Below are 24,030 nucleotides of genomic sequence, written 5' to 3' on the forward strand. Positions count from 1 at the left end.
TTGAAATTGTGCCAAAATCTGTAATAGCGCGATGAAGAGCAATAAAAATGCAATATAGTTTTTATTATTGTACAACAAGCTTCATTGAGTATACAATTTAACAATTAAATTTAATAAATGCGTTTTTATTTTAAGAGAAAATCACACACAAGTACATATATATTTGGCAAATCTTTGATGTGTTTAGAATACAATATTCCCCAGCTGCAATTCCTCTTCACTATATTTATAAAGACATGCAACTGTCAGCGTAAATTTATGCGACTGTCAGTTAAACAAAAAGCATAAAAGGTGAGTAAACTGGTATACATATAAATACATACATACATATGTACATATGTGAGTATATAGAGAAAGATTTTATGAGAATCTCCAATCTAGTGGAGGCAATCAAATTTGTTTCGTAGGTACATACGACTAGCATTTTAAACAATTCACTAAAGAAAATAAACAAAATATTTTAAAATTTAATTTTTTAAGCTTAACTCTTCAAAATAGCCTTAAATTATATTTTGAAAACTCACTAATTGGCAGATTTGAAAGTTATCTATTAAAAGTAAACACTTTTTTCTAATTTATGTTAAAACTAAATAAACTCTTAATATTTCTAGCTATGTATTTGGTGAAATTCTGAGCGATATATTAATTTAATTTGTAGAAATCACAAAAGGGTCAATTTTGGACAAAACATTGGTTTATTAATCTTAAAAATCTTAATGGATGTCACAATTTCAATAAATTAGGTTATACTTCTTTTTCAAATATTTTAAATAGAATAGATTTATGATACAATTTGAAAGCAATTTTTGTTGCTTTAATACTACATTTTTATTTTTCTTACTAATTTTAATGTTAATAACGCAAGTTATTTGACTGAAATGCATTACAGTTTAAGAGCTTTAAGGGGGTTGATTCCTGTGATGTGATTTTTATTAAATTTTTCATTAAACATATATTTTTTAATGAATATTTATTCATTCTTGAACTACATCTAGAGATTTTTGATCTAAAGATATCAGGAGAGCTTTAAAACGATTGGATAAATTGAAGTGAAGATATCTTGTTGACGTAGTTTCCAGTATAAAGAAATTTATCAGAACTTTAAACACACTTGATATACATTTAACTACAAAACCCCCAAAAAATATAAATATTTAATAATTAGAAAGGAAATTTCGATTTGGTGATGATTATTTAACTTTAAAAACTTCAGAAATCCATAAATATTTAGTGTTAAATTATTTTAACAATATTAAATTTTAAAATTCATGCATATTAGTCACATTAATCTAGTTTATTTATAGAAACTTGTTGAATTGCTTTGCTCAAGATTAAATGGTAATTGATTTTATATTCCATTCGGATCGGCTTTGTTTATATATAGCTGCTCTTATCGGAAAACCAATTGCTCAATTGTTTCGGTCAAACTCAACAGCCGAAATAGCTCAGTTGGGAGAGCGTTAGACTGAAGATCTAAAGGTCCCCGGTTCAATCCCGGGTTTCGGCAAGAATTTCAATTTTTTTTTATTTTCAATATTCTTTATTCTTTAATTTGCTCGTTATACACAAGAAAATTACAGCAATAAATTTAATTTTATTAAGACATGTGTAATAAATCAATTATTATGTGACAGTTCTATTAATAGGTAAAAAAAAAATTAAATTTTTGACATTTTTCCAACGAAATGAAACTATGAAACATTTTATAATCTAGTTGTATTTTTCATTTTTGTCTATGTACGAGTATATAAACATATATGTAAATACATTTATCGTTTTGATATTGTCGTTTGTGAACAAATAAAAATTCAAGCAAATTCAAAAAAAAAAATGCCCTCGCCTCGCCGTTCTACCCCCATGCCTCTCACCTATCTGAAATGGCGGCGAGTTTTGTGGCTTTCTATGCAATGTGTTTACTTCATGTTGGTCGTTAAATTGAGTCAAAAAGCCCTGGAAATGGCCAGCAAAAGCGGAATAGAGACTTTGTAAAAAGAGCAAGAGGGAGAGAGAAACAGAGCACCCGGAGGCAGAGCAACTGCAGTAACTAACAAAACAGAAATATGTTTGTTTTTGTTTTTAGACTAGAACAAAAATAAAATGACAAACAACATGGCCAAGATCAAGCAATATATGTATATGTATTTTGCTGCTTTTACACACTTTTGTTTTAATACCCTTTTATTAGCCTACTGAGAATCGAGGCGGGCGACAGGCTGCAGCATCGTCATCGTTCCGATGGCCATGGGTTTGGGGTAATTAAACTCCATTAGTGGCAGACAAAGATTGTTGATGTTGATGATGATGATGTTGCTTTCCTTAGCCACTTGGATAAATTTATGCAAAGTGCTGCCATAACCATAACCATATCCATATATCCATCTACATCTCATCTAGAATATAGAATCTGCTATTTGTACATGTACATATGTGAGCCTCTTTTTGCTTTTTGGATTTTTGGTGGCGCTCATAATTTTTGCGCCATTAGACAACTTTGTGCATATAAACTCATTAAAATGTACTTGAATCTCAACTCGATGAAGATGTGACTGGATACGCAGAACACATTTTGGGGTAATTTGTCGAGGAGTAGCGACAAATGACAAGGAACAGAACGACGATGACGACGAAGTCTTCAGACATCTGTGTGTACAATTTGACAGTTTGTGGCGCAAGAAGATAGATTGGCTCACATGGAAGGAAGAGTGGGAATGTAAATGGGCATCGTCTAGCAGAAGAGCATATTCCACACACACTCAAACACACACGCAACATACACACAGATTACGCAATTTGAGACAACTCAAGCAAACACTTGATTCACTCGACACTTGACTCATCTCATCTCTTCTGTCTGTCTGTTGGTCTCTCAGTCAGTTGGTGCCACACATTAATGAAGATGCTTGCCGAAACCGAAGCCCATAGGCTTCTCATCTGTTCCTCCAACTCACATGACGCTGAAGATGTTAAGGTGTGCATTCACGAAATACTCCAACATTCAGAGGGATAATTGACTACGACTAGATAACAGCAACTGTACTAACTCTATATTAGTCACTTATGAATATAAGTATATTTGTATGTATTTATATAAATACCTTGTGAGTCTTAGATAAATTCGCCAAACTTTTCTATTTTTACCTTGGACTTTGGGCTTAAAGTAAACTTCACTATAGAAACTAGCTTAAACTCAATTAAAAACTTAAAGAGTTTCGTTAAATAGAACATCTGTAGATGGAACAATCGAACTACTGTCAGTGTGCTATAAGTATATATAAATATGTGTATACGAAATTACCAAAATAAGGGGCTTGCCAGAAGCAACCAACACCAATTATAGCCACAATTGAAGCATGTGGGAGGCAACAACGAAGACAATTTCGTAGCATTTTCTACGAAATGACAATAAAAGAAGAAGAAACAAAAGTACCCCACGCTAAAACCATTTAAGACCCCTCATTGTGGGGCTACCTGAAATATAAATATAATTACGTATCTATAAACTGATTACATTATGACTTATCAATAATGTACATAATGTAGATATCGTCTATTTCTCTATTAGTTAAAAAAGCAAATTGATCAGTGTGCAAAGGCACTTCAAGTCGAACGAATCACAGCGAAAAATCTTGAACGAGGACAAATCGAAATGGTGACCACCTTTGTGGAGGGTCAAGCACCCGTAGGACAACAGCAGGAAATAGTATATATTAAGACGGAAAAAGCACCACCAGTTGTATATGTAACAGCCACAAGGCCCACGCCACCGCCTCCTCCACCTGCTACTCCGACAGTAGTGCTAGTGCATAAAAGCAGAGGGCCCTCAGGTAAACCGATCACGTGTCACCAGCAGCAATGGTGGATCCCCTAACCATGGATTCTTTGGTATTTCAGTTATTAACCTATCATTCTTTCTACTGGTCTATGGTGGCATGGATTTGGGACAAAGTCTTGGGTTGAATGTAGCTTCTACCACATTTATACCGACTCAACAGTTTTTCTATAGCTGGTTTATTGGATTTATTGTGGGAGCACTTCTGACATCTGTCGGGGTGTCCCATTTGCCCAAAATTGTATTCTATGTGAGTTGGTGATCAAAGAACCTATATATGTATTCCCCTATGCTAAATTGTTTTCTTTTTTTTAGATGTTGAGTTGTATTCTCGAACTGATTGATGCCATTCTTTTTGTATCGTCGCAAGATTACAAATGCTTTTTGGCTGCCCGTTATTTGGGTGGAGCAGGAATCGGTGTCCTGACAGTTGCCTATCTAATGCACAGCTCCGAAGTCGGCTTTCGGACTAATCGGGGCGTTGCCACAGGATCGGAACAAGCTGCTTTAACACTTGGCATTGGATTTGAGGCGATTTACGGGTCTTTTTGGGCGGACACCGTTACTGATTCATTCAATTTAGTGCATGGCATCCTTGGTATTATCTTTGTTGTTATCTCCTTTCTATGCACAGTGTGCACCATAATTGAATCACCGATCTATCATTTGCGCCGTGGTGACGAGGTAAAGGCCCGTCAATGCCAACAAAAGTTGTCTCTCACGAATCAATCGTGTACACGATCCTTTAACGAAGCCAAACGCTATGTGCAGGAGGATGAGAGTCAGAGTTTGGGTCAACAGATTGGCGGCTCTGTAATACCTTTTCTCAAGGTACTTCTCCTACGTTGCTTTGTGGCCTTTTCCATTTCACTTCCTTTGGTCGTCTCATTACAATTGAGCAGTGTCATCTCGATGAGGTGGTATCTCTGGCCCATGATTACATCTGGTGTTCTGCGTATAATTGGCGCATTCATTTCGATAAGTCTCTTGGATAAAGTGGGTCGTAAGTTGGTTACTTTAGTGGCTCTATTTTGCATGGCAGTACTCATGATATCAATGGCTGGCATTTATGGAACGGTCTCTGATGTTTACTCCATGAGACAGGTGTCCAATTTGGGCATGGCTTTTCAGTTCTTTGGAGGCCTCTACGTTTGCAGCTCTTCGACATATATCACCGAAGCATTTCCTTTGAAAGTAAAGCCATTTTCCATAGCTCTGATCGTATGCATCGAACAGGTCATACACATTATTGTCATAGTGAGTTTCAGGATCGGCGGAAATATCCTTTTCCGTTACTTTTTGGCTGTGGGAATCCTGCTGCTATTGGGGTTGATTGTATTGGCCGTCCTAATGCCAGAAACCAAACAAATGACACTGCGAGAAGCTGGTGAACGTTTTCGTCAAACTTACGATATTAAAATGTATTAAATTACTTTAACATTACAAAAATAAATAAATCAACTACCAACAGTTAAGTTTAATTTTTTGTTTATAAGTTTTGCAATAAAATAACAAATAAATTAACCTTAATTTAATACTTTTTGGTTCGCTTTTAATTAATGAACTATCTTTGATTTTTATTATCAGTTTAAACAGAAAAAAATGAGGTTGGAAAAAGTCTGACTAACTTCAATTGCAATGGGTGAATCTAATTGCAGTAAATAGATATTTGCAACAAACTCAACAATTATATTATTGTCGAATAATCTTTATATACTGAATTGTTTCAAATGAACAACAGGTACGTCACCTGTTAAATGAAGAGGAATGAAGAGTTTCCACATATTCAGTTTGCAGGATTATTAGTATCTTTGCCTAAGCAAAATGTGTCTAGATCAGTTGAGATCTTATTTATAGAGATGCATCGGGTTAAGGGAGCTCAGAATATTAGATCCGAGTGGATCTTGCCCCACAGTATCTCGAACAAAATTTGGAAAGAGTATAAGTGAAGAAGTGTATTTGATAAAATGAAAATAATGACTGACCTAAATCTAAGATATTCCCATAAGGATCCCGACATGTGAATATTTTGTAGAATGTCAAAGACGTAAGTTTGTTGCAAATATTCAATTTGAATACAATTTCAATATGTCAAATCTGAGCACTTTTTTCGTAATATAGGAGTATTAAATGTCGATTGATAAGCTTATCAATGCAATGTTACATCGATGATAACAATAAAAGACTCAATACTGGCCAATCATATGCTCTAACACCTTTAAAATCTAGTTCTTTAAATTATATAAATAATATCATTTCATTAGTAATTAATGATTAAGGACATCTCGATGCATGCTTAAAACTGAGTCATAAAATAAGTATTAATGCATTGCTTGCTACTTTAAATGAGTCATATTGCTTTGGGCCAAGTTTATTTGTACCTACCCGAAAGAACACCAAAAAAATGTAGATTAGGGCATGTGAATTTCATATCTATGACAAAATTACGATAACAGACACGCTGAACGTACAAAAAGTTGACCATATAAAAGCAGAGACACCAGTCGTACAATCAACGCGACAACAAACGAACGAACATGGAAACCGTTTGCATAAGCACAGAGCCAATTGACTCTAAGGGTCCTGCAGGATCAGTGCCTGAACAACCTAGTACATTTATAATAAATACAGAACTGCCCCCTGCATATAGTGACATAGAGATGCAACCACCGAATAGTGCAGAGCCTACAGTGACCACTGCACCGAAACCCCTTCCCCATAATGAGGTATCCAGCAAAAGGCAATCCATGTTGATAACAGCAAGTAAGCAGCATTAAAGGGCTAATCCCTGAGCTCTTGTCTAATATTGATCTAACTTAATCGCACAGCTAGTCTACTGTTGACCTATGGTGGCATGGATCTTGCCCAAGGAATGGGTTGGAATCTTACATCTGATGTGGTGGCTACTCCACAGTTTCGATACTGTTGGTCTATTGGCGTCATAATTGGATGTCTTTTGGGATCATTGGCCATCAATCGATTTCCCAAAGTTTACTTCTATGTAAGTATAGAACTTATGGATCTTATAGACAATCATTTATATAGAAACGTTTTGATTTTCTTAGATTGTGGGCGGTATTCTGGAGCTAATCGATGCCATTATCTTCCTCAGTGCCCCCTATGAATATTCATCGATTGTGGCTGCTCGTTATATAGGTGGCATTGGAATTGGCATAGTCTCGCTGACCTTTATCATACACAATTCGGAAATTTCAGTACAGAATAGTCGAGGACTGTTCGCTTGCAAGGAGATTTTGGGCATTACTTTGGGCATTACCATCCAAGTGGTCTACGATGCAGAATGGCTTTCGGATATGAAGATGTCAGAGAATCAGGCCCATGGCATATTTGGTGTTATCTTCTCAGTTGGAGCATTGGCTAGCTTGCTGGCCCGCGTTGAATCCCCAATATTCCTGATACGACAAAATGAAGAGGAAAAGGCTCGTGCTTCTATGCAGAGAATTGTGAGTCCTCTCATATCGGATGAATTGCGGAATGATTTATTTGAAGAGTGTCGCCACTATGTGGACGAGGGTAAAACTCAATCCGTGTCCGATCAACTTCGCTTAGCCATGATCCCATTCTTCAAGCTTCTCATATATCGCGCCTTTGTGCCCTTCTCTTTCTCTCTTCCCCTCAGTAATTCACTGATATCGAGCACTTTCGTTGCCGAGGGCATCGATCACTCCTGGCAGCTGGCCACTTGGGGCATTTTGCGGAAAATCGCTGCCCTTTTGACTGCCTTTATTTGGCTCGATAGGCTGGGCCGAAAGGCGTCCTCTCTTTTGGCACTTCTTTGCATGGCCGCTTTAATGATTTCTATGGCAGGTATTTATGCAAATCCCCTAAACTATTTTAGCCCCTACTACATGCTTCAAGTGTGTAATCTAGGCATGGCTTTTCAATTTTTTTCGGGCATGTTTATATGCAGTACTTCGGTATACCTCAGTGAAGCTTTTCCCATGCAAATTAAACCATTTTGTATTGCTCTAATTCTTGCCTTTGAGCAGATAATTCAAATTATTATTGTTGTCACCTACGAAGAGACTTCAGAGTATTATTTCTCATACTTTTTAGCTGTGGGCATTATTCTTCTTTTGGGAGTTTTGGCATTTGCCGTACTCATGCCCGAGACTAAGAATATGACCTTAAGAGAGGCTGGTTATCGTTTTCAACAAAAGTATTATGATCTAAGAATATACTAAACGATTTGTTAAAGAAATATAAATTTATGCATGAACATTTTATATCTCAGAATCTATCTACTCGAAATCGAATAAAAATGCCACACCAAAAACATTGGAAAGATATTTTTGTTCAACTAGGATTAAAATTTAGTCTCTTAACACTTTCCATTTTTGTAAATAGTAGCCTACTATAGGAAACTTTTCTTTCTATCGAAACAAACTTAATTTACTTGGTATGCCGTCTTATCAATGTATAATAATAAAGATTATAGTTCATTTACTTTCGACCTTAGAGAGGGCCAATTAGCAAACTCATTGTATTTGCACTACAAGGTCTTTTCACAGTAATTAGTCTGTCCCAAAGATTGACTCCACTAAATGAATCACACCTTAACCCTTATCAGAAGGCTTCCCCTTAGTAATGAGTCACAGGCAAATCAAATCAAACTCTAGTTAACAAAGTATTCTCACACAATTATGTAATAGTATCCAGGCTAATGATTAAATTACGTATTTGTAAAATGACAGTTATGAATTATATAGATATTGATATCGCAAGAACATTAAGACATTAGAATTTGACAGTTTTCGTTTGTCCAACAAGATAATTGTTGCTCCAATAAACATTTTTCTTTACCCATAATTGGGAAAAACTTTAAGTTTAAGAAATTTAGCTTTAACAAGATGTGATACACGGTGACTCATTTAGTGTGGAAGTAAATATATTCTTGCCCTCAGACGTTGCCATCATGAAAGGGATTCATATTTCACACAGTTCAAGGAATGACTAAAGTGCGATCTGTGTTATGACTAAGGGAAATATTTTTTTAGCCATAAACAAGCATCTAAATGATATCTAAAGACTCGTTGCCACTCGTTGTGTGGCCTTTTGGGTAAAATGGTTAAAATCAAAAGTCATAGCCTCTGGAAAAAAAAATTCACTTTGAGAAACTCACAAGCAAATGAAGAAAAAAACACACAAATGTGCAGCTGCTTTACAATTCATTTTTTGGACTTTTATTATTATTTATTCCCGTCAAACACTCGTATTGTGGTTAAATTTCACACACATACACACACACAGGCAGAAGATCTTTCCGATGACTATTTCTGTATATATATTTCGGATTGTTGATGGCATATAGTAAGCTTGCGTCTGGCGTTCAGTTTATTTTCAACTTTATTATGAGCTAATTTATGTCTACGCTCCCACTGCTGGTGGAGGGGTAAAAAATGCTTCCTTAATCTCTGTCTAGTTGAGTTATATTTTATATATGTATGTAGCTTAGACGTTCTGGGTGGTTGGATCAGCAGCATATGCTTTGGGCTTTTTCTTGAGTTTAGTTTTATTTTCATGGCTTTTTGACATTTTATGCATGTTTAATGCACTTTTTGTGGATAAGATCATTTTTATATGGCTCATTAAGCAACAAACTATGTATTTATGTGGATTAGGGTAAATGTTTCTTAGATTAGAAACAGTTGTTGGTTGCGTTTAGAAACAGAAATAAACAGTTTGTTACAGAATTTAATGTGAAAACCTGTTGTAATCAATATTAAACGAATAAATAATTGTTGCTCGTAAAGAAAGAGAAACAACAAAAGCGAAAAGAGTGACAGTCCCATCGAGCCAACAATAAAGCGCATTACATGAATTACAATTGAAATTACGTCTATCTTACATGAAGAGAAACTCCATCGGGAAAGTAGCAAAAAGCGGAGCACACAGAAATGCGCATAAAATGTGCATTAAAATGCCTTCAAGATGCCCCGAGTGAGTCTGAGTCAAATGGAATGGCAATAATGGATAGAAACAACGACCAGACATCCCGCATTGACAGGGGAGTTGATAGTTTTTCCCATTGCCCTTAAATAGAATGCTGGCCCGCCAACTCAATCCAATTGACTGTCCAAATATGTGCATTATATAAGGTACATAGAGCCTGTCTGTTGCCTTATCTTTGATGGCTTTCGCAGCATTTCCCAAGCATTAAACGCAGGGAGAATAATTAAAAACCTCAAACCACAAACAGCCACAAATTCATATCAGCAATAACATTTTGGAAGGTGGAAAGTTAACCACAGGACAAGGCTTAGCAATGCATTTCGTTTCCGACTCCTTCTTCCTTCCCTTAAACCCTCCACTAACCACTCTGAGTGTAATTGCTTAAGAGCTCCGATACCCATAAAGTGTAATGAAATGAAAGGAACTGACTGCTTTTTGACAGCATCAAAAGTCATCTGCGTTTGATAGTTTCTCTCAGTGAATTAACAGCAAATACAATTTTTGATTCAAAGGGTAGAAGAAAACATTGCATTTAAACAGTCTTTAACTGACCCACTTACAAGGCCTTTATTTTCAATTTCCTATCAACTAAAACAAGTTTCCATCAAAAATAAAGAAACTTGTAACAAAAAGTTGTAAATTTTTAACTAGCAAAAAGGAATCGATTCCTTTTTATTTAAAAACTTTTGCCAAGTGTAAAAATAATTAAACAAATTTAAGTCTTATTTAGATATCCATCTAATGCGATTCAAGCTTATCTAAATTTAAGAATTTACGGTCAACCACAATGTTTAATTAGTTAAGTATTACTTTCACACGTTCTCTGTTAAATACCTTAATAAAGACCAATTAAATCTATAAATAGAATTTCATGGCCCAAGTCAAAGTTAAATGACATTTGACAAAACAAAAAAACTTTAAAGTTCAACTTTTGGAAGCGTTTTTTTTTCAAACTTTGACACATTTGTGCACCTGTTTCGAGTAAAATTAACGAACAAAAAGCCCGCCTCCAAATGATTGATAGCTTAGAGTGGAATAAAATGATGGGGACAGGGACAGGAGGTGGGTCAGTGGGGAGTGTCCATGACCCAAACCAGAAGCACTGCTAGCGTGTGGCCCCTCTTCCTTTTTGTCTTCGTCTACGTCTTGTTGTTTCCGTCCCCGTCGCCGTCCACGTCTCCACATCCATCTCCTTCTTCATTTCCATTTCCATCTGTCAGCTGTCAGAGTGTCGGCGAATGTTGGCAGGCCGCTGAACTTGGCATTTTAATTGAGTGCACCAAACGAAAAACTCGTGCGAATCTGTGGAATTAATGGGATTTGTTTGTGCCACTTGCCACTCATAAAAACTACGCTTTTCGACTCCAAATCTAAACACAGTTGGACGATGGCGGGCGATGGGGTGAGTGCAGTTAAATGAAAAGATATCCAAGTTTTTCCTTGATTAGAACTTGCGGACATGCCAGAAATTTATATGAATGTCTTTAACATAGAGCCCTCTGTGCGACCTGCCAAAAGGTATTTCAAAAGGCAACCAAACTAAAAGTTAACAAAATGTACTATAATTCTCCATATTTGGCCAATTTCTCAGAAGAAGATTCGATTTGCGAGATTGCAGACAGTGTTAAAGAATACAAGTGGCAAGTGAAAAACTTTCAAATCTTGATGAATTTTTGTTTATATTAAACTTTTTAGCGATCTCAAACCAAAACTAAATAATTTAAAAGACCAATTTCTGGAATTCGAGGTGCCAGCATTTAAGGATATGAAAGATCTTGTCGATAGCTCTGACATTATCGTGGTAAAGCATAACCAACCGGTTACGAGGGAGATATTAAAGCTTATACAGAGTGGGTTGTCGACTGATGTAGTAATTAATATTCGGGATCGGGAGTTCCAGTGCCATTCGATTGTTCTGCACATTTATTCCAAACGTTTGAGGCCCTATTTAGAGAATTCTTTAATCATTATCAAATCCAGCAAGATAACGCCACGAGGATTCAGTCTGGCCTATCAATGGATGATCGCAAAGAATGGGGTAATAAATCCAAGAGATATAACAGAATTGTTAAGAGCCGCTACATACTTGCAAATGCCAGATTTACTTGAGCAATGTTGGGAGATTTTAGATAATCGTATTTTCAATGAGTTCACCGCTTTCGACCTCATTTATCAAGCACGAAAAGTAGCCGATCTAAACCAACTAAATGAACCCATGGCCCTACGCATTTCGAAAGCTTTCCTAACAATTGTCAGTAGTTACGAATACCTCGAACTGAATGACAAGCAAATGTGCAATTTGCTTAGTTCATGTAACTTGGCTGTTAATTCAGAAGTTGAGGTTAATAATGGGCAATGTATTTTAATGTATGTCTTTGTACTAAGATTTTCTAATTTAGGTTCTATTTAGTGCTTTGCTCTGGTTGAACCATCAATGGCCCATGCGACAGGATATGGTGGGTTCGATTATGAAGAATATACGCTTCGGTTATCTAGCACCAACCATATTAAGTAAATTTAAGACCAATGATCGCCATAAGATCTGTCCGTTTGGCCATATATTGGATCATTTCTGTGCTTTACCCGAAATGTCAAACGTAATACAAGATGGCCTGTTCTATAGCAGCCTGCTTATCACTGGACACAAGGATCAAAAATTCTTTCGAGCCACTCTGAATCAGCATAAATTAACAATGTTGCCACCGCGCCGTTGGATGTGCGATGGTCGTTGTTCTTATCATCGACCCATTGGCAGATCTTGCCCCAATATGCGGCATTTGAGCTATGAGGATTTTGCCAACTATTTGCTGCAATTGCAGGCTGTCGACGATGATTTCGATAGCCAAATGAGATTTGCACAGAGCCATCGCATGTATGACTGGCATCATACTCCGTCAGCTTTAAGTCTCGAACTATTTTGGAAATACATGGAAAGCTCTGACCAACCTGCTAAACGAGGACGTTGTCCTGGCAAATATTTTAAAAAAGATTTGCAGAATAAAAAGTATTCCAAAAATATATTATTTGCCACAAATAAATGGGGCACCAAACGTATTGAACAAAAAGATGAGGAGGATCCCTTGAAAATGGCAGAGGATACCATAGGTAGGAGTGACATTTATTAAAATTTAGCATAGTTCAAACAAGTATTTATTATTTCAGACTTGCTAAACAAGGCTTTAAACGAGTGAGCAATTGAACATAAAATAAAAAGCAAATTGGTTTAAGCATTAAAGAAAGAGAATAATCCATGTATGTATCAATTCGATGGTCACTTTCACTTTCTTTTGTTGAATATAATATTATCATGACTTCGAAACTGATGGAAATCTGTGTTAATATTCAGATAGAACAAAACGCTAGTAGAAATGTCTACAATTGGCCGTAATTGTTGCCTTCAGACTATCAGCTTTCTATGTGGTAATCTGAAGTTTTCATGGATATGCGAAACTATCGTTTTTTGTTTTCTTTGATTCGATTTGTTTTATCGCATTTTTGTGGCACTTTTCTTTCGTTCCCCTTTCTGGCAGTCAGTCAGTCTATGGTATGTTTGACCTTTTATTGAACAAACACCTGGCAAAGAATGTTGACGTGTAGTAGAGACAGAGAGAGAGAGCGAGAAAGAGAGAGTTCATTATATTGTAGTTGTTTCTCAATTTTGTTTTATGACTTTTTGTTGCAACGTTGCGTATGCGCAATAATCTGTCCCAGTTTATTGTTGCTATTTTCTGTTATCATTAACACCTTTTTTCCAACCCAAAGCCCAAGTGTTCGTTAGACATGCAAATGAATAAATAGGAGGGGGGTGACAGGAGTTGGGATGGTGTTGGTGTTGCTTGTTGGTGTGCAGGTGATTATAGTTGTAGCTCTAACATTTAATCGTATAAACAAAATCATGTCATGGGTAAATTTCCTCTTTTTTTCTTTTTTTGCAAATAAACCATAGTAGTGAGTGGGGCTACCCTCGGCATTTCAGTTTGTGTTATTTGTGCATTTGTTTTCCATGTAAATAAACATTTGGAAGCAAGCAGAAAAGCCGTAGAGAGCGACAGAGAGAGAGAGAGGGAGAAAAAATACATAAACTGTTTTGATTGCAGGTAAATAAAAACGCCAAAAGCAAAGACAAGTGACAAAATGCTCTGACACTGGCCACCAGTAACCAACAACAAGACCAACAGGGGAAACATCGGGAGGAGGGAACAGAGGGCTATGCGGCAGCGTAAAAAAGCATTTCCCCTCATTATTGATAGGTGTCCATTTATCATGCCGCTTGTGTTTATCTATAGACCTCAAACAATTTTTTCCTTTCCTTGTTTTATTGATAAGCCCGCCCGCCCCGTTCTCTCATTCCTTATGGAGTCATTGATCTTGGTGAATGACTTCCAAGTTCCAACCCAACAACACAAAACCTTGTGTTTCCATGAAATAGAATGATTCTGCATGGAAGTTAGCTTACTCATTCGTTTTGTCCTAAAATTGAAAAATTAGAATTAGTTTCTTCATTTGTATACGTTAAATCAATAGTTAAAGCCTTGTAACAAGTGGAATCTTCACCCATCAATTGAGAAAAGTAAGCTAACAGGCAGTTGAATGATTTCATACGCGAAAGCTAAACTAAAAAGTTAAACAATGCAAACAATGCTAAGCAATCGTAATGACAACAACAACAAAAAATGCGATACCTAGTATAAGGTGACGCTTCATTGGCCACCTGGGATTATACAAAATACAGACATTATTGCAGTTTGGTTTCATTGGAATGTGTGGGATGCCAAAGGCGGAGCGAAATTAAAGCGGATATAAAGTTACGCACCAATTGTGTTGACTGAATAGGTGAATAAGTGGGCGTGGTGGGCGGTGTGCGTGATTGGGTGGATTGTGTGTAGAAATCGAATTAAATCAAATCAGCTCCACTCTCCCAATGTTTCACACGATGATGAGTGCTTAGATATACATACATACATACATATGTATTTGTTACCACATTGATCAGGCTATCAGCCTTATATGTGTGTGTGTACACATGTAGTAGGAAATCGATTTGTTAATAAGTGTTAAGTACATACTTTATGTCATTCCACGGAAAAATTATTAACAGCTGAACCAATTACAAGTCCATTAATAAATAACAATGTAAAAGCTTTCAATGGCTAAAACCAAAACTGTCATAAATCACATAACAAAATCGAATTTATGGCTACCATAAATAAAAAATAAATCAAAATCTACCAATAATCATTATGCCAAATGCAAAATAAAAGAATAAAAAAAATGACAAGCCATCAAAAACGCCCCAGCAAATGTGGCTAGAGAAAAAAGCAACTGGAAACTATTATCGGAAACAGATTTGAGCTATACCCTGGAAAATATTTAAATACCAAACTATAAAGCCTGTTTAAATCGTTTACCACTGATTCAGTGGAATGAAATTTAATTATAATATTGTTAACTTCGAAAACCTTTTTTCCAACCCTAAGGACCTCTCATAAGTAAATGTTTTTAGAACTCATATCCTTCAAGGTGTTTGGGAATTTCATTTCTTACTAACTAAATAAAACTGATATGCCCGTTCGGATTGTTGTTAAGTGCACATACCTTGCGGTTTAATTAAAATGCCAACGTAAATTACAATTAACAAAAATTATTATTCTTTTGTATTATTATTGTTTTTGAATTGCAATGATTGCGCACATTTACAATTGTAAAATAAATGTTTATTAATTGTTTTCTTTTTTTCTACTTATATATAAAAAATAACAAATAAAAAATTGATTGCCTACATTCTGGCAGAGAAAAATGCAGAGAAATTATTTATTAACACTACTCTTGTACATATGTTTGTATGTATTTGTTGTAAGCAATTTTTCTCGGTTTGCTGGTTTGCCCTTTGTGTGTTTGTAAAACTCATTGGTCATGGTCAGGGGAGCGAACATGACATGTTCCATTTCGGTTTTGGTTTTTATATGAAATTTACCTACTTCTTTTTCTCCTTTTATTTATTCTGTTTTTTGTTTGTCGCTGTTGCTGACTTTGACAAAACGCTTTGGCATATTTCTATATACATATGTATGTATACAAAAAGTTGATATATATGAGAAAGATTTGTATCAATTTGTCATGCCATGAACACATAGAATTGGTTTAAGAATGGAAACATTAAGAATTAGGTAGTTAAAAGTGACAGGAAACCTGAAATTAGTTTCAATAATTGTGGCATCTATTGTTTCCCCCCTTTTGTTAGTCATAGGTTTTCATTAATATTTGTCATCGTCGAAGACAATACATAAATAAACAAAATAAGGTTGTTATTGAAAGACTCCCTTCTCTTCTTTTTTTTGTTTGTTTTCGTCTTTTATCATTCTTTGATCACCATAAGAGCTATGCAATCAAAAGGCAAAAGTTTTCCATATGCAAATTTCGAATAACTGATCCATATAGAGACATTTGTGTGTATATGTATGTATGTATGTATGTACATATATCCATTATTATTTCATCTTCTCACCTGATCAGAAATGGAAAACACAAACCGAATTCATGAAACATCAACAAAATTAGCTTCATCTGTTTATAATTATACATGAATAAGCAAAGAAATTAATGAGAGAAAATTCACGTGGTTTTCCAAATAAACGCATTCAATATCAACGATGATTATTGCTGTTGTTTTAAAAAGTTCATTAATACGTGGGTGGCTTATTAAGTTTTAAGATTTCAATTGTTAAGATGGAAGATGAAATTCGGTACTAGAATTAAGCTTTGTCTTTTGAATCTTTTTCTTCATACAACATAAAGGATTGATATCGAAAAACCATTGGGATTTTTACTCAATCCTTTACAAAAATAATCAAATTTTAAAATAAACTTGATCACTGTACATACTACATGAGTCTACATACCAAATTTGGTGCTTCTAGCTCTTACAATCTCCGAGATCTAGGTGTTCATACGGACAGAAGACTTTGCTGTTGATGCTCACTAAGAATTTCCGACTTAAATATAACATTTCATCCTAGGATCAAAATCAGCGCCACCCCCTTCACCCCCTTCACTTCAAATTAAAAAAGGAGTTAAGATTAATCCTAATCCCTTTATTAATTTGTCGTATCCACGCAACTAATGAAGCTAACCCCGTATCTAAAATCGTAGCAAATATCTCTGTATATATCAGATGCATCTTTCTATAGAAATGTTTAATCGCTTTCGTTGAATTGTGTTATTTATTTGTTTAATTATTTTTTGGGTTCGTGCAAATCTGTTAGTGTTGAAAGACAAGCAAAAAAAAAAAAAAAAAACATTTAAATTGAAAAGAAACATGTGCAAAAATTAAATATATTGATGTTAAATGATTTTTTGACGATGATTAATGATGATGCGTTTTGTGAAACAAAATTGTACAGAAACCCTTCTCAATGAAAGCGCGTGCCGGTGTTAATTGAAAATATTTCGAAGAAATTTCTGAAGACCTTAAAAAATTTAGGGGTTCTCGGATTGCTTGGTATTTTTCATTTAAAATTTTGATATTTGTATTCATCATAATTTTTTTGTATTTGTTGCTCCAGAGCTTGTTGTATAGCTTAATTCTTTATTCTCCCAATCCAAATCTCATGCTATTTTTTTTTTTTTTTTGTTGTGTTTGCATCTCTTTGTTTTTCTTGTTGGTAATTTGTCTATCTGTTTGTTTGACTGTCTGTCTGTTGTAGAAGGGGGTAAAGAGAGGGAGAGAGAGAGAGAGTTGGTTTTGTACGTTTTGTTTTTCGTGTTTTTTCCTCGCTTTTCATTGCCTGTCTCCTCCTTTCAAAACCGAGCTTGAGTTTGTGCTCTCATTTTGCCTTTTTCACGCTTATTATGTGTTTTGTATACACATATACATTATATATACTGACTATATATATTTATTTCTTTTTTTTTTTTTAGTTAAATGTTGTCAGACAGGATTTTCCACTTTAATGCAGTCGTCGACGTCGTCGTCATGCCGTTGCTGCTCTTGCAGCCTTTTGGCGCGCATACAACTCATCATCATCATCTTCATCAACATTATTATTACAATCCTCATCTTCATCATTATCATCCTCATCTCCGCCTGCAATCCGTTTGCCGACGATCCATTCAGGTTAATGCCGCTTTTATTCACATAAATTTCTAAGCGCATTATGCCAAGATTTGCCTCAAAATATTAGCAAAATTATGTTAAGCCCCCTTTTGCCTGCGCCTGGGTCTGGGCCTGGGGTAATCCTTCCCCTTTTTGTTCCTCTAGCAAGGCTTATTATGATGAGGCAAGTTAAATTATTTTAATAGCCATTGCAATTGCCAGGACCACTGGCAATACAAGTCCAAGTACCAGCATTACCTACCCTCTACCCTCTTCTCACACCCTAAGCCTTTCATTTAGCCCTTTCATTGTTTTGTTGCCCATTGCGCAGAGAGCCGTAAATCCTGTTTAAAGTGTCTGACGCATTTTTCTCTAGCACGTTTTTTTATTGGTAGTAAAATATGAAAAGTGTGAAATGGACAAACTAAATATTCTAAAAGTTGATCTTAGGTATTAAGGACTGACTGAATAAACTTCTATGGCAACCCACGCGGTATTCTGCTAGAGACATGCGTTAATCAGCTGTCTAGGTTTTTTTTAAGTTTGACCCCAGCTTACACTCTGTTTTAACCCATGGGAATTCAGATTGCGAGCCAGGGAGGTGGTGAGGTGCGAGATGTGAGGCGGACTATCTTATCAATTCAGAAAAATTGAAATTGATTTCAAACTAATTAATGACTGGTGGCAAAGTGATGCTGTCCATAATAATTATTACTTGTTATGCATTTATTATAAAACTAACGAGCTTTGAAAGTGTCAAAAGTGGCCTCGTTGCACATATGCAAATTGCCATTCCCATTCTGCAATTAAATGGCGCCCAAGTAGCGATGAAAGGAAATGCAAATGGCGAGAATAATGTGTGTCTGTGTGTGTATTTATGTGATGGCCAGTTTCAAGCCAATTAATTGTTGGGACAGTTTGATGGATTGCCTAGACTAGTGAAAGAGCCAAACTACACTCTTCAGTCACTCATTCAATTATTTGCCATTCATGAAAAGGCCAAAACAGAGAAACGAATGAGTCATGCCTTCAGGAAGTCTTTTTAGGTCCTCTGCTTATTCTTTTCGGATCAATATAAACCCGTTTAGGCATTAAGTTGCAATTTAGCCAAAAATGGCTTTGGAGAAATTGCCAGCAGTCAAAACAATTAGAAAGACTTAGACGTTGTTGACGGCTCTGCAACTTGTTGCAGGAAAGCTGCCTCTGCTGTTGGTTGTTTGGCCAAGAGTTAAGACGGCAAAAAAAAATTAAAAACTGTCTTATTAAATGCGTCGGAAAAACATGCAGACATGTTGGCGAATAATAAATACACTGTAATTTAATGAACGTATATCAAAGTTAATTTATACAATTTAAATACGATTTTGTTAGGTGGTATTTGATTAGATATTCTGATCAAATAAATATATACATATTAGCAATACCAGTTCTATGTAAATATCTAAATACACAATTTATACCCTTTATAAAAACTTCTACAACAACAAAAATAACAGCAATCAACATAAATTGCGTACACGATGCGCCTCATTGACTTCATAAGAGGGGTCGTAGCAAGAGCAGCTTCTTTGTTTTTCTTGTTTTTTTTATTTTAATTTTTTCCAATGCACTCAACCGTCAATCATGCGACCAAATGAACTCTGACATTTCAATGAAGAATGCATCGAGGCTCATCGTCTTTGGGATCTTTTTAACGCTGCACCTGTCGCATGCCTGACCTACAGCATAGTGTGTTGAAGAATATACACAAATACATACATATGCATACAAACATATACATACTTAATCTATAGGTGCGATAAGCATCGTCTTGGATTAACACGCCGGCAATAACAGAGCGTAGCAAAATGGCCCACACAGCACAACACAGAAGCCGAATGCAGGTAGTTTTTACCACTCTCAAGGATGCCAAATATATACATATATGTACCGACATAAACCGCATCTAGTATACATATATACATACATATGTACATATGTAAGTGTATGTGGGCGTATCGTATTACAACCACACACTTAGAAACAAACAAGTGTCAATCCACGATAAATTTATGTAAAGAGGGGATCAAGAAATTGTTCTCCTAGCTGACCTATATAAATAATAATTTTTAAACTAAAGTGTTTTAGATAATGGATCATAAACACATAGTATTCGAATAGTGTTCTATTACCAATTCAAATCGAATATAAAAGAGGTTTGAATACCTCTTTTAAATGTTTAAATTAATCTTAATGTTTCACTTGTATAATTACCTTTTGTACTGCGGTTAAGTAGTATATCTTTTATAGGTTTTGAATTTGTTTTTAGCACTTTTAACACGCACTTCACTTCTCTTATCTTTGTAATGTATTTTAGCTGAGACTACAAATGAAATGATAAAACTCAACGATTGGTAATAAATCCAAATTGAAAAAAAAAAAACCCGAAATCGATCAAGCAGTTGGCGGCCGGCAAAAAAGAATAATCTGAAACAACTTCCACTTCCACTTTTGATGTTGATGATAATAATGACGATGGGTCATAAATCAGCCAATCAATTCGATGATGGAAGGTTTAGGTTTAATAAGGAGAAGGAGAGATATTATGAGAGAGAGACCGCTGATAAGGCAACACCAACAAAAAGCAACAGCTGTTAATCAATGACAGAACGCAATTAAAACAAATAAACACATACTACTATGAACTTATTTATTTTCGAAAGTCACCAATCGAAATTGCACTTTTCAAATGCACCTTTGAACACATTTAGAATGTGGGCAGCGTTACAATTCTTGTTACAAAAAACTCATTTACATATTTCGATTTCCGTTTTTGGCGCACTTTCGTCGTTAATTTTCGTTGTAACAGTAAGACGCCGCGTGAACAAAACAAACCCGACTAAAACATGCGACAGCACGTCTGCTCACCTCGAAATTTAAATCAACACTCGTAAACGGTTTTAGCACACATTTCTTTCGGCCAGTGTTGCCATTTAGTGCCTAAATTTCTGGTTATATTTCGATATTAACATTTGGTCATACTACAGCGATATGAGATATGATATTAGGGTAAATGTTTACTAAATGCTTAAACTACATCATTTTGGTATCAAACGAAAGACAAAAATTCCACGAGTACGATCTCAGGTGCGCCTTGGTGATTTATTTCGTAGTTTTTGAGTAATTAACAAAATAAAAAATTATATTTTTAGCGGGACTATAGCTAAAAGTAGCTTTTTCCGGCTAAAAAAAGCTGTCAAATTTTGAGAAAGTGTTGCCAAATGCCGATATTCGAATACGCGGGCTTTTTCGATATTTTGTTCGCACTATTCTCAACAAACGAAAATATTGCTGAGTTAACAATATTTCTTGATTTTATAGAACAAATATAGTTCGGAATACAATATTCCTCGACTTTAGAGTTTAGATTAAAATATTTGGCTACCAGGGCGGTCAAAAAACGCTTGTTTTAAGCTAGATCTGGATTATTTTAAAATGAAATAGCTTGGAAAGTGGTTTAAATGCTTATAGCTTGAAATCTAGCTTATTTCAAAATTTTAATTAGTTAAATTACTTAAATTGTTGCTCAATTTGCAAAAATTTATTTCATAAATTGGGAGGAAAAGGAAAATACTTCCCAGTCTTGGACCGAGGTCCTTAATTATAAGGATGCTGGCAGAAACAATGCTGCTGTTGAGCGCGTATTTAGCCAAGTTAACATCGTTAAAAAGTAAATCTCGAAATCAATTAAATGTTAAAGGTTTGAACGCAATTTTACGTATAAGGTTTGTTTTTGAAATGATTGGCTATAGATTCCTTTTAATTTTAAAGATATGGATTACGCCGTCATGGCAAATGTCGTGTTAATTATAATGTACCTGTAAAGTACTTATCTTTAATTAAAGGCTCTGACAAATATGATGAAACAAATAATGAAATTGATGACATAGCTTCACTAATATAATTTGATATATATCAATAAAATAAAATTTATATTAAATGTTATACACCAAGTGTTTTCATAGTTAGCTTATTTTTAAGCTTTTTTTTTAAATGTTTAGCCTATTCTAGCTTATTTTTTCCTTAAATCTAGCTTATGGTGACTCTAAATTTCTGGCAACACTATGCCAACAATGGCGGCGGTGGCGTTAGGGTTGTTGATAATATATCAATGTAAAATATATCGATATTTTTACAAAAATATCAAAGAAGCTAACATCGGCTATGCCGAAGTTTAAATACCCTTGCAGTCCTTGGTAATAATAATATTACATGTTCAAAATTTGTTTTCTGCAACTCAATTCATCAATATACAAACAAAACAATTTTACTCTCATATTATCACATACATATGTAAATATCATAGCATACTCGATTTTTATGAAAATGTTTCTTCTAGTTCTTCTAGAGCTACATATATGATATAGTGGTCCGATCCTTATGGTTTTCATACTTTATTTTTCCCGGGTAATAAAAACCCCCGAAAAAAAATTTCAGCCCGATAGCTCTTAAGACGGCTGAGTAAAACGCGTACGCACAGACGGACGGACAGACGGACATGGCTATATCGACTCAGCTTCTCACGCTGATCAAGAATATATATCCTTTATGGGGTCGAAAACGTCTCCTTCTGTGCGTTACAAACATCTGATCAATTTTATAATACCCTCTGCAAGGGTATAAAAAAAAATATTTATATCGAAATATCTTTTTTCCCTGATATATCGCATATCGATATTATTTGTAAATATATTTTTTGATATTATGATTTTGATATTAAAATGAAATGATGAAATGATCGATAGTATCGATGGAAATTAAAAAGTGCGATAGATCGATGGAAATTAAAAAGTGCGATAGATCGATGGAAATTTTTCGATTCTTATTAATTTCAAAAGTAATTTAACGTACCATTAAGTGTTTTTACTTTTTAGCACAATAAGTATTGTAAAAGATAACTGGATAACTTAAAACTATATAAGTATCTGTAAAAGACTTATATAGTTTTAAGTTATCCAGTTGAGACTTCCTTTTCTTTTTTGTTAAGGACTCATAACAAGAAACAGAATTTGGTGCACTTTAAAAAAATTACTTTAGATATTTTTCGATATTTGCTTTTTGAATTGAAAGTTAATATATATTTTTTCTTTATTCTTTTTTTTCGCTGGCTTTATAATTGTTCCGTTCACAAAAACTAAAAAATATATAAGAACTTTATTAATCTTTATAAAATTTACTTCGATCTTTGAACAATTTAGTTTAATTAATTTTGTCGAAATGTCATCTGTCAGTTGAATTACATATACATACATATATATAATATAAATATAAAAATTAACAAATTTCAAAAAGTTAATTTAGAAGGGGGTTTAAAAAATTATGTTTGACGGCGCCACTGCAAGGGGGGGTCACAACTCGATGTCGCAACTCGATCCAACATGCAACTCGATTTAACATCCAACAAAAGAGCGCTGTTTATGCAAAAGAGAGTAAAAAGAGAGTAAAAATCGTGAGAAATGGTTGGAATCGAGCAAAGGAGTCAGACCCAACCACGCTGTCGAGCAAAGGAGTCAGACTCCGACCATAGAGTCGAACATCGAACTAAAACGGTTTATTTCAAATGTTGTTGTTTTCCAGACCAGTATTTTTACCAGTATTAGTGTTGGCATTTTGGCATTTTTCACGCTAGAAAAATGATAAACAAAAAAGAATGGAAAATGGCAGTTCTCACTATATTTTGAATTTACTTTTCTATCAGAAATTGTGTTGCAGTCCTCGGTGGATGATTTGTCTAAGTGACCCAGTCATTTGTGCAATTGAACAACGAGAACCTAGTATGTGGATGTAGCTTTCGTCTAAGCCGAAGCCTTAGTTGTTGGCAGTGCTTGTAAAATATATGAAGTTAGTTTTATAGTTTTACAACTACATATGTATGTATATCCCATACTTATAATAATAAATTGTGTAATTTCACGTATTAGCAGATAGGACAAAAGCATTCCAGCCTCTTTTCCAAATTGGGATTCATTAGGGACTTTTTTTTTCCATGTTTTCATACCCTTGCAAAAAGAGTATATTAATTTTAATTAGAAGTGTGCAACGCATCAAGGGAAGCATTTCCGTTACTCTTACAATTTTAAATAAGAAACTTTAGAAA

At 35.0% G+C, this 24,030-nt stretch overlaps 4 protein-coding genes and 1 non-coding gene across 6 annotated transcripts in view; 4 read left to right on the forward strand and 1 right to left on the reverse strand.

The window, feature by feature from the left end:
- Positions 1–20,802, reverse strand: part of Sulf1 (Extracellular sulfatase Sulf1) — a 32,742-nt gene extending 11,940 nt beyond the window's left edge. Inside the window, exons 1-2 of one of the 2 annotated variants that reach the window (XM_068297094.1) lie at positions 20,689–20,802; positions 20,148–20,256 (exon numbers count right to left, since the gene is read on the reverse strand). The gene's annotated coding sequence lies outside the window, so the exon portion shown is untranslated. Of the gene's footprint in view, positions 1–20,147; positions 20,257–20,628 lie in introns of both variants that reach the window. The other variant, XM_068297095.1, reaches the window with a different exon arrangement.
- On the forward strand, positions 1,435–1,507 carry TRNAF-GAA (transfer RNA phenylalanine (anticodon GAA)). The gene has a single exon. It is a non-coding gene; the product is annotated as a tRNA-Phe (tRNA).
- Positions 3,592–5,304, forward strand: LOC137582526 (galactose-proton symporter-like). Its single transcript, XM_068297105.1, has 3 exons — positions 3,592–3,824; positions 3,892–4,079; positions 4,145–5,304. The coding sequence occupies exons 1-3, from the start codon at positions 3,647–3,649 to the stop codon at positions 5,255–5,257; spliced, it is 1,479 nt and encodes a 492-aa protein (XP_068153206.1). The 5' UTR covers positions 3,592–3,646; the 3' UTR covers positions 5,258–5,304.
- LOC137582182 (solute carrier family 2, facilitated glucose transporter member 1-like) lies at positions 6,368–8,034 on the forward strand. The gene is made up of 4 exons (XM_068296635.1): positions 6,368–6,592; positions 6,658–6,830; positions 6,895–7,657; positions 7,907–8,034. The coding sequence occupies exons 1-4, from the start codon at positions 6,490–6,492 to the stop codon at positions 8,032–8,034; spliced, it is 1,167 nt and encodes a 388-aa protein (XP_068152736.1). The 5' UTR covers positions 6,368–6,489.
- On the forward strand, positions 11,357–12,993 carry LOC137582183 (uncharacterized). The gene is made up of 4 exons (XM_068296636.1): positions 11,357–11,442; positions 11,498–12,143; positions 12,202–12,907; positions 12,965–12,993. Exons 1-4 carry the CDS (start codon positions 11,357–11,359, stop codon positions 12,991–12,993), a joined length of 1,467 nt encoding a protein of 488 aa, XP_068152737.1.
- Positions 20,803–24,030: the final 3,228 nt, after the last annotated feature.

This window comes from Drosophila tropicalis, unplaced genomic scaffold (assembly GCF_018151085.1).
Source record: "Drosophila tropicalis isolate 14030-0801.00 unplaced genomic scaffold, ASM1815108v1 contig_859, whole genome shotgun sequence".
In the NCBI taxonomy this organism is placed as follows: domain Eukaryota; kingdom Metazoa; phylum Arthropoda; class Insecta; order Diptera; family Drosophilidae; genus Drosophila; species Drosophila tropicalis.